Source organism: Phalacrocorax carbo, chromosome 3, assembly GCF_963921805.1.
Source record: "Phalacrocorax carbo chromosome 3, bPhaCar2.1, whole genome shotgun sequence".
In the NCBI taxonomy this organism is placed as follows: domain Eukaryota; kingdom Metazoa; phylum Chordata; class Aves; order Suliformes; family Phalacrocoracidae; genus Phalacrocorax; species Phalacrocorax carbo.
The window spans coordinates 28,813,479-28,823,769 of NC_087515.1; the positions used below are offsets into that span (position 1 = coordinate 28,813,479).

Consider the following 10,291-nt stretch of genomic DNA (forward strand, 5'->3'; position numbering starts at 1 on the left):
CTGCGCTCAGAGTTAAATCACCTTCGTTTTATGCAAAGATGCCTGTTTTCAGTCGCTGCTCACTGTGTAAATTAAATCTGGCATGTGTATGCAAATGCTTCTCTCATCAGTGGTTGCACGTTAGAGCAGGAGGTCAGCACTTCTGTGCGTCACGTCACCTTTAATCAGCTACTGGGGGGTTAATTGCAGACCAGCTCTCTGCAGACCACTCTGTTGGTGTGGCCTGGAAAATGACAGCTAGCCTGCGATCACTCCCTCTGCAAGCAGATTACGGGCCAACCACAGTGTAAAGGTGGAGTAACCTATGAAATCAGTGATGTTGATGGAAATGAAAGTAAACTCAGGGTCTTTCCATATGAGAAGGACCCATTTTAGACTGCAGGAAGCAGCTCCAAGAGGCAGCACTTAAATTAAGGGGTGATCTGGTGAGAGGCTAGAGCAGTCTAGCAGAGGGTTGCAGCAGCCCTGCCACCCACCCCTCCCCAAATGTGTGTTTCCTCTGGCACCCTCACCCTGGCTATCCACATGATAAAGAAGTTAGTTTGGGGTACTATGACAGAAAAAAACCCTCTTCTTACTGGTGGAGTTAGTTTTCTACACTTTGACATCCCTGCGGATGGGAACAGGCAGGCAGGGTTGGAGCAAGTGTGGGAGACTGGCACTTCAATTTAGAGCTGCTTAAACCATTACAGTGTTGCAGGCTCACAGTGCCTGACTCCTGGCACAGCATCAGATGCCTAACAATGGGCTTCAGTGAAGTCAGCACGGTGGGGAGGACTGCCTGCTCTAACCCATAGGAAACCCCAAGGAAGGGACCGTCCTGACCTTGCTGCTCCTCAGAACGCAGCCTCCTTTCCCGGCACTGTGGAGAGGAGCTTCTTTCCAACCGCTATTTATTACCCTGACCCTTCTTTAAGATTTATGTATCTGCAGCTTTTCATGAAAAAAAAAAAAAAAGGAAGAGGAAAAAAAAAAAAAGAAAGGAAGGAAAGGTCACCTCCTTCTCTGTAAACATGGCTGTGGAAAGATGCAGTGCCCTCCCACATCCCAGATCTCTGAGCCAGGCCATGGGCACAGGAGAATCAGTGTTTTCATGTCCCCCCTCTGTCTGAAGAGAGTTGAGGGACTACACAGCATTTGAGAGCATGCAAAAATTCTCTCCACCTGAAACCCGTCAGCTTCATATGATCTAATATATTTCATCAGACCAGCAGTCGAAAGAAAGACAGAGAGAGAGTGCAAAGGTGCAAGTGTGAGAACACGTCACCAGCTCCATGGCTGGCGTGTCGGCCCTGGAGCTGGGAGCCTTGGGCTTTCATCCTCTCTAGCATACGGACCTACTCAGTGGGACCTATCCTGCTCTAACATATGGAAAATTCTCAGGGCTGCTCACGTGCAGAAAACCCCATGGAGTTTGCAAACAACTGCAGAAGAGGCATGTCAGAGGGATTTTGCTGCAGAGTAATTTTAGCATGCCCTGGGGACTCAATTCCCATCCAGGATGCCTGCTTGTGCACCCTGAGACCTCTCCATGATGCAAAGCAGCGAGTGATTGGGGTCAGGTGATTCCCTCCAAAAGCACACCCTGACTCAAACTCAAACACGAGCTCAAATGCACCCGCAGGAGGCTTGAGATCCTGTCCCACCGCACGGAAACCCAGATCCTGCCTGTTTTCAGGCACCTTCCACTTAGGCTCAGCAAATGACATAACATCAGTCGTTCCTTACTGACACAGGTATTCAACTAAATAATGTGTGAAACAATAGAAAGGAAATGTCAAGGAGTCGACCAGCTTAGTCACTTAATTCACTTGTGGTTCTGGGCAGTTCCTGCCTGCAGCGCCTGTGCTTCTCTTGAGCATTTCAGATAACAAACTGCTGATCAGCTGAGGGAAGCCCAAGCAGCCTTGCGGCGCACGCCTGTGGCCTGCCTCCAGCTGCGGAGCCCCGGCGGGGGGGGATCGGCCTGCGGTCACATTTGGCGGCCCCGGGGCAGCTCTCCCGGCTTCCCAGGGCGGTGCTGGGGGAGCACCGGCACCAGCCGGCAGCAAACATCCCCCCCGCACCCCTCCCGGCAATCTGCAAAACGCGCCGGCCCAGCCTGCAACCACGAGCTTTTTTTGGGGGGGTAGCGTTATTTTTGGCTCTTGGCTCCCCAAATGTGCCTGCTCTCTGCTCCCATGGGCGGGGGTGGGGAATTTGGAGGGAAGAGCCCACGCCGCGGAGGTGCCTCGCGTGGGGGTGGGCGGCCGGCGCCGGCCCGCTCGGCAGGTGGCGACAGAGAACGGGCTTTGCGGGGCCGGGCACGGCGGGCGGGGACCTGCCGGGTGCTCGGCGCTGCGCAGCGCGGGGCGCGGGCGGGGCGGCTCGGGGGACGGACGGACCCGGGAGGAGGGGGACCCCGGGGCGGGGGGGGACACACGGCAGCGATCCCGGTGACGCCACCTGAGCAAACCATCCCCCTGGAGGGTTTGCAACGAGGTTTAAATAACTATTTCTGAAAGTGCTTCTAGCGGGAGAGATTCGGGTTTAAAAAATATTTTTTTTATTTGCATCTATTGCATATGTATATGGGTCTATACACGGACAGAGGTATGAACAGAACGACATAGCGAAGCCTAAAAGCCAAGGCGCCCGATGGCGCTGGCCGTGGGCGGAGGAAGAGGAGGACGAAGGCCGGGCGGCAGTAACCCGGGCGGGCACGGGGGCGCGCACCCGGCCCACACCCCCCGGGAGAGCTCGGGTGGGCCGCCGAGGCCTGCGTGTCCGTGAAGGGGGGTCCCCAGTCCCCGGCGGTGGGTGAAGAGCCCGCCGCGGGGACGGGCACCTCGCGGGGCTCGCCGCCAGGGGCGGCGGGGGCTCCGGCTGCCGGGGATCCGGCTGCCAGCGCCCCGGCGGGTCCGTGGGCTCGACCTGCCGCCCGCAGCTCCACGCGGGGGCGGAGAGCTCGGAGGGATAGCCAAAAGAGCGGCCTGTCCTCCCCGTGGGGCGCGGGCAGGCAGGGCACGGCCCTCTCCGGGATGCCCCCGGCCCGCTGCCCGCGAGTGGGGACCGGGAGCTGCAGCACCTCGGGGTTAGCCCGTCTGTTTTCCCCTCGTAAGAACTCGAATAATTTTTTTTCCATCTCTTTTGTCGGCCTCGGGAGAAAAATAAAAAAAAAGTCCTTCGAGACTCCATTCCTTAAAAAAAAAAAACCAAAACATCGCTCCTGCCTGCCCAGTTCATTCGCCTCCTTCTCGAGTCCCTCGGAAAGCAAGATTAAAGGGGAAAGTCGCAGCTGTATATTTATGTTTTCATTGCTAGAAGGGAATTGATTTCCTTGCATTTATTTTTGTAGTTGCAATACACAAGGGCGGATTTGCGTCACCAAAGCAACTTGCTGGTCGAGATAAAGTTGCACAAATATTGAAAAGGGAAGTGCTCGCGCTCATTATGAAGTTTTTCTCCGGAAGAAATAAGGATTTCTGCTGTATCCTAAAATACTAAAGCCGCTTCTATTTTGGGACAAATCTCGCAGGCACATCCGCTCATTTAGTCCGAGTTGGAACCTCTCAAAAAAACAGGAGATGACCTGGACTGCAGCGAGCCCCGGGTTTCCTGCAGCCTTCTCCCTCCTTGGGCGGGGAGGAGGGGCTGCCCCCCACCCCCGCCCCGGGCCAGCGCGGCCGCGCAGCCCTGCTCGCCCCCGGCCGCCGAGGCGGAAGGTGCGCAGGCCGGGAGGCCTGCGGGGCCCTTCGGGGAGAGAGGACAGCCCTGTCCCCCGGGAGGGGAGCGGCCGGGACCGGGGGGGGAGGCAGGTGCTCCCGGTTCTGCCCGCGGAAGATGCGCGGGGGCGCAGCGCAGCGGGGCGGGCGCGGAGCTGAGCGGGCGGGCCCCGGGAAGGCACCTGTCCCCGCGGGTCGGGCTCCCCAGCTCCCTCGCCCTCCCGAGGCCCAGCCCGGGGGGTCAAGTGCTTTAGTGCGACAAGTTTAGTGCTTCCTTTCGGGTTATTTTCGTCCCCGCGGAATGATAGCGCGGAAGGCGCGCATCTCTGCGCTGAGGACGGCGGGGCGAGACGGCTCCCGTGGGCAGCGCCGAGGGGAGCGGAGCGGCGGCCGCGCCCTGGGCCGGAGCCCCCGCAAACGGGCGCTTCCCTCCAGGGCTAAAAATACTAAATAATAAAAACACCCTGGTGGTTTTTTTCCCGCCCTCCGCCCCCCCCCCCCCGCCCCCACCCCCGACTGCCGGGCGAGCAGCCCCGGGGAGGCGCAGCAATGGCACCGGCGGCAGCGCCGGTAGCCGTGGCACGAAGCGGTTTGCAGCTGGGATGCAGCGGGCAGAGCAGCCTTCGTTCCCCTCCCCTCAGGCGGGCTGGTGGCGCGGCTCTGCCCGGCGGTGGAAATGCAAGTGAAACCGGAGTCGTTTGATCCGATTTGAGAGCAAGGGGCTGGCGCTGGGGTCATCTGCGCGGGGTGGGGGGGGGAACGAGGGGGTGCAAGGGAAAGGGGCTTTCCGCTGTCGAAGCAGGAAAAGTTCAAACCTAATCAAGCCTCTCTTTCGCCGGCTTCGGTTTTCGGGCGCACGTCGGCGAGCCCAGCCCGGCTTTATTTTTCGGTTTCGTCTCGTTAATTAAAAACCGAAGCAAAGCGGTGCCCGGCTTTTCGCGGGGAGCCAGCCTCGCCGTGACCCGGGCGCAGGGTCCTGCCTAAGGAGCGCCTTCGCTCTGGCTGGCAGGTGGTTTTAATATTCAGACAGAAGCTCCATCTTCATACCTGGTGGAAGAAAAATAGTTTGCCTTTCTGGCGGTTCCCCTAAAACATAATTTGGGAAGTTATTTGAATAATAATAATTATTATTAATATTATTATTTTTATCATTATTATTTTATTTTTTAAAAAAACCAAAACCAAAGCAAACCTGCAATCATCCCACCCGGGAGACTGCTCAAAACGGCAGCGGCTAGTTTACGTGAATGAAAGAGAAAAATAAAGAAATGCGCTTTTTTTCAGAGTTAGGTAGGGGCAAATGTGGATGTTAGAGGGGGGAAAAAGCGCAAAAGGTGCTTTGATAAACTTATCCCTAAATTATTGCACCGAATGTACGAATGTAGGTTACTATTGGATTCTTTAAAAAAAAAAAAAAAAAAAAAAAAAAAGACAGGCTAATTCTGTTGTAAAAGGTTTGCAAAATTACAAACTAGTCTTTAAGGTGAAATTGGTGTGGAAGGAGATGCAGCCACCCGGCTGGAGAACACGATAAAAATCTGTAAATTTACATTGCGGACAAGATACGTTTAATTAATTAATCGCTGCTAACGCAGGAACCAACGTGTCCTGGGCCCAGAATAGCTCGGAGCTCACATAAATACATATGTTGCATGCATGAGCGCAGACTCATTTTCTTCCAGACTATCCCAGCCTCATTTATCCTTGAAGGAAACACATTTCCTTGGGAATCATTTCCGAGAGGACGGACCTGACTCCCATCGTGAAGAATTCTCCTGCGCATTTCTTTCAAACGTTTGGAAATCGTGGCGGCAAGGGCAGCGCCCTTGCGCTGGTTTTGGGTGGGGGATTTTCAAAGTCGAGGGCAGAATTTAAGGGGGTGTGAGAGGGATGGGGGGGGTACCTTGAGGGGCAAACTGGGCCTGGCAGGGTAGCGGGTACGGGACGCAGTTGCGCGCTGGCGGCGCGGTGTCCCGTACCCGCGACCCGGCCCTGCGTGGGCGTGTCGGCGGGCGGTGCTACCCGGCCCCGCGGATCGTGGATTGGGCGCGGGGAGGGAACGGGGGCTGCTCCGGAGCCGGGAGTGTCGCTGCCAGAGAAAGTTTTGGGGAGGGGTGGATATTTTTTTTGTAATTTTTTTTTCCCCCAGTGCGAGGAAAGGGGGTTTGGTTTGGGTTTGTTTTGTTTGCGCCGCTCCGCTCCTCGCCCGCTCGCTCTCTCCGTCTCGCCGTGGGTTTTGGGGACTTTTTCTTTCTTTCTTTTTTCTTTTCTTTTTCTTTTTTTTTTTTTTTTTTGGTTGATTATCCCTCTGTACCCCTCCGGCAAGTGCTCCGCCAGCCTCCTCTCGCCCCTCCATCCCTCCCCATGCGCCCGGGGCAGCGGGCAGCTCCGCGGCGCGTCCCCGGGAGCTGAGCTGCAGAGCGGCGCGTCCCCTCCCCGGGCAGGATGTACACGGCCGGGCTGGCTCCTTTCTACGCCTCCAACTTCAGTTTGTGGTCAGCGGCTTATTGCTCGCCATCGGGGCCGGCAGCCGGCGGCTGCTTCCCTCTGGACGCCGGAGCGGCGAAGAAACCGTCCTTCTGCATCGCCGACATCCTCCACGCCGGCGGGGAAGCGGCGGGAGGACCCGCCGACAGCCTTCCCGGAGGTCCCGCCACCGGCATGCCGGCCACTTTGGGAAGCGTCCACCACGGCGGTCCCTTCCACGCCACCCCCTCGCCGCTCCGGCCCACGCCCGTCGTGGCCCCCGACGCCCCCGCCGCCGCCGCCTTCCCGCCGCGCCTCTCGCCGCTCTCCGCCGCCTACCACTCCCACCACCACCGCCCCCCGCCACACCGGTCCCCCGCGGCGGCGGCGGCGGCGGCGGCGGCGGCGGCGGCGGGCGGCGGAGGAGCCCCGGCCCCCGCCCGCCTGCCGGGCGGCCACACGCACGGCTCGGCGCCGGCGCCCGCCAGCAAGGACCTCAAATTCGGCATCGACCGCATTTTATCGTCGGAGTTTGACCCCAAAGTCAAGGAAGGCAACACGCTGAGAGGTACAGCGGCCGGCTCCGCCGCTGCCCGCGCGCGTCGTCCTCTCGCGTTTATCTCGCGTTATTATTTTTAGCATCTGTGGGTACCCGCGGGTTGAGAACTTTTTCGATCCAGCCGCGAAAAGGGTTATTAAAACCGGCGTTATAAACCCGAGTTTCTAATAGATAGCGGCCTCCCCCAAACCCCCCCGCCCCGGCCCCGCGGAGGGCCTAGACTTGCCCCGCTGGGAAAAATAGCGATAGCATTAAAATAGTAGTGAAGCGGCCCCCGCTTCCCCAGGCGGGCCCGGGGCTTCGCATCGGGGAGCACAGCCCGTGGTAAAGGCTTTCCCCGCAACCCCTGTCCCCGCGCGGCATGTAGACATCCCGGCCAAGGGAACAGATATACTGGAGGGTGTCTGATCGCCGGGGCACGGCCGCCTCCCCCCAGGAGAGACCCCGGGGCGAGGAGGCGGCTGCCCGGTTCCCCCCCACCCCCACCCCAGCCCCTCCGGCTGGGGACACCCCGGCCCCCCCGCCCGGCCCCGGCCCCGCTGCTTGGAGCCTGTCGGGGTGTCGGTTTCGACCGCGGTATAACAGAGCTCTCCTTGTTCCTGTGCTCACAGATCTGACCTCCTTATTAACTACCAGCCGCCAAACTGGGGTTCATCTCCCCAACTTGCAGCCTTCCGCCGGCCAGTTCTTCGCGTCTCTAGACCCCATTAACGAGGCCTCTGCCATCCTGGGTCCCTTAAACACAAACCCAAGGAGTTCAGTTCAGCACCAGTTTCAAGACACTTTTCCAGGTACATCTCCTCCCCTCGTCGGCCCTCCCGTGGGGCAGGGTCCTCCGTCCCGGAGCAGCCCCCAGGCCCCCTCCTCCCGGAGGGCCTCGATTTTGAAAGGCCAGGGATTACGTTCGCTAGCGAGGCTCAGGTTTTGGGTGAAAAGCCGGGCGGCGTGGGGGGGGAGAAAGAGCCGGCTAGGGCCCGACCCGGAGGATCATCCCCTCTAGTGCCAAAATAATACCTGGGCCGAGAGAGAAGGGGCGGGAAGTGGGGAGAGGAAGAAATTGGGGTGCCGAAACGCTCCGTCCTTGCCCGAGGAAGTGCCCGCTGACAGGACTCGTACCCAGCCGGCAGGCAGGGCCGCACTGGCCCGGGCCTTCCCGCACACCGCGGCCCAGCTCTTATTTTGATCGATTTAAGGTTCCCTTTTACGCATCAATATTAAAACGCCGTCTCCCTCTCTCCCCGCTTTTCTCCCCCCCCGCCCAGGTCCGTACGCAGTTTTAACCAAGGACACGCTGCCCCAGACGTACAAGAGGAAACGCTCCTGGTCCAGGGCTGTTTTTTCCAACCTGCAGAGGAAAGGTTTAGAAAAACGGTTCGAAATCCAGAAATATGTCACCAAACCGGACAGAAAGCAACTGGCGGCGATGCTGGGACTGACAGATGCTCAAGTAAGAACGGCTTCGGTTTTATTTCGAATCTTACTTCCAGTTTAGAGGGATACGGAGCGAGGCGGGGGTGGGGGGGTATGGGGTGTGTGTGTTGCAGAGCGTTCTCCCTTCCCTTGACCCCCGGCGGGGCCGGCTGAGGAGCGGGAGCTCGCCCCGAGCATCTCCTGTGCGCCGGTTCCGCGGCCCGGCGCGGAGCTTTCACCTTTGTTTCGGGTGCCGCGGAGCAGGCCGAGCGAAGGGGCGAGGAGGGTCGGGGCAGATCACCAGCTTGCGCTTTATTGAAGTGCAACTCGCTGTAGGAGGCAGTTTAGGTCAAAGGAAGTAGAAGCAAAAGCACTATTTTTAATGTCCCCCCCTTTTTTTCTTTTCCTTTTTTTTTTTTTTTTCTAAATCTCTCCTCGCGTTGTGAAATCCTTAGTTCTGGGGAAGTGAAAACTCTTCTTCAAACGGAATCATTAAACGCCACTCTGTAATGATTCCACTATTGAGGGCCCGCAGCGCACAGAATTGTATAACGCTGTGGTTTCTTGAGCAAGATTTGGTTTCCTGGAAGAAGAAGTAGAAAGGACGGGGGGAGGAAGGGGGGAATGAAGGGGGGCGTTTTATATTTAAACACGCGAACTAGAAGAAGAAGGGAAAAAAAAAAACCAAACTAAAGGCACCATAGTGGCATAACGGTGGGGGCAGAGGGAGGTGAGGACGGCGCCTCCTGTTCTCCCCTTGCTACCCGTCCGCGGTGGAAGACGCCGGGGCCGGGGGCTGCGCGGGGCGCGGTGGGGGCCGTGGCGCCCGTCTAAGGGCGGCGCGGCCGCAGGTGAAGGTGTGGTTCCAGAACCGGCGGATGAAGTGGCGGCACTCCAAGGAGGCGCAGGCCCAGAAGGACAAGGAGCCGCTGCCGGAGCCGGAGCCGGAGCCGGAGGCCCAGCGAGCCGGCGGGCCGCCCGCCGCCGCCGCCGGGGAGCCCGAGCGCAGCCCCAGCCGTTCCGAGGGCGACAGCGACAGCAGCGACCCCGACTCCCTCGACATGGCCCCCAGCGACACGGAACGGACTGAGGGTGCCGAGCGGAGCCTGCCAGCCGCCGGGCTCGGCAAACCGTCCGGCGGCACCGGCCTCCCCTCCCCGCCGCCCGCCGCCGCCGCCAGCCCCGAGCCGCGGAGCGGCCTATAGACGGGGCGGCCGCGCCGCCGCACCGCGCCCGGGACCTGCGCGCTAATTTATCTGCCTTCTTCCGCCCCGGGAGCGCGGCAAGGCCGACCGGGCACTAGCACGGCAACGGCAGGGCACCGGCCCGGCACCGGCCCGCTCCCGCCCGCTGCCAGCGCCCGGCCCGGCCCGGGGCAAGCGGCCGAGGACGCGGGCGGAGCGGGGAGCCCTGGGTCCGGGCCGGCTGTGCGTGAAGCGGCCGCCTCTCCCTCCGGAGGAGAGCGGGATTGCTCTGGTTTTTTTTTTTTTTTTGTTTTCCTGTTTGGTTTTTTTAATTAAATTTTATTTTATTCTCCGTCTCCCGCCCCTCGTCCTCTGCGGGAAAATCTGAGCGAGGGACTCAGAGAACGTGCTCCGAAATCCCTCTCTTCCCCTCCCCCCAAAACAAGTTACAATGTGAAGTATTTTCCCAACGTCCTCATGGGTTGCAACGTGTTGCTTCGAATAATCCGGCCAAGAAATACTGCACTGACAAAATATATAAATATATATATATATCTCCTGTAAATAAAATGTTTGCTATGGTTTGTAACCACGTCAGTCTGTTGACCAGGGGAGCGGGCTGGTGAGGCTGCCCCGGCTCCCTTCGCCCTGCTCAGAGGCGGCCGTTGCAGCCCCTCGCCTCGAGACCCTCCCAGGGCAGCCTTCTTCCTGCCCCACCTTCCCTTTCCCCCTTCTTTTTCTAACGGAGCCGATGAGAAGGACCACATTTGATTACACAGATTGTGCCCCTGGTGAGAAAGTTGCCATTTACGTTTGTAGATCCCCACGTGCGTACGTATATGTATCTCGTGAGGTGGCATTTGCATTTCGATGCCAGAGGGGGGGCTGGACCGCGTGAATCCCCGCGGCTCTCAGGGGCGCTGCCAAGAGCCGGCGGGGCCGTTTGGGGGTGCGGGGGAGGGGGGGGC

The 10,291-nt window shown here is 59.2% G+C and overlaps 1 protein-coding gene across 2 annotated transcripts; it reads left to right on the forward strand.

Annotated features, from left to right (window-relative positions):
• The first annotated feature begins 5,675 nt into the window (after nt 1–5,675).
• Nucleotides 5,676–9,912, forward strand: HLX (H2.0 like homeobox). 2 transcript variants are annotated; one of them, XM_064446303.1, is made up of 4 exons: nt 5,676–6,738; nt 7,341–7,520; nt 7,992–8,176; nt 8,991–9,912. In XM_064446303.1, the coding sequence occupies exons 1-4, from the start codon at nt 6,150–6,152 to the stop codon at nt 9,342–9,344; spliced, it is 1,308 nt and encodes a 435-aa protein (XP_064302373.1). In that variant the 5' UTR covers nt 5,676–6,149; the 3' UTR covers nt 9,345–9,912. The 2 variants fall into 2 exon arrangements, with proteins under 2 accessions (XP_064302373.1, XP_064302374.1); XM_064446304.1 differs by lacking the exon at nt 7,341–7,520.
• Nucleotides 9,913–10,291: the final 379 nt, after the last annotated feature.

Excerpts from the sequence above, each read along its gene's own strand:
- HLX (XM_064446303.1), top strand. The coding sequence starts at position 6,150 with ATGTACACGGCCGGGCTGGCTCCTTTCTACGCCTCCAACTTCAGTTTG. Across the intron at positions 6,739-7,340 it reads GGAAGGCAACACGCTGAGAG|ATCTGACCTCCTTATTAACT; the intron begins GTACAGCGGCCG and ends CTGTGCTCACAG. Across the intron at positions 8,177-8,990 it reads TGGGACTGACAGATGCTCAA|GTGAAGGTGTGGTTCCAGAA; the intron begins GTAAGAACGGCT and ends GCGCGGCCGCAG.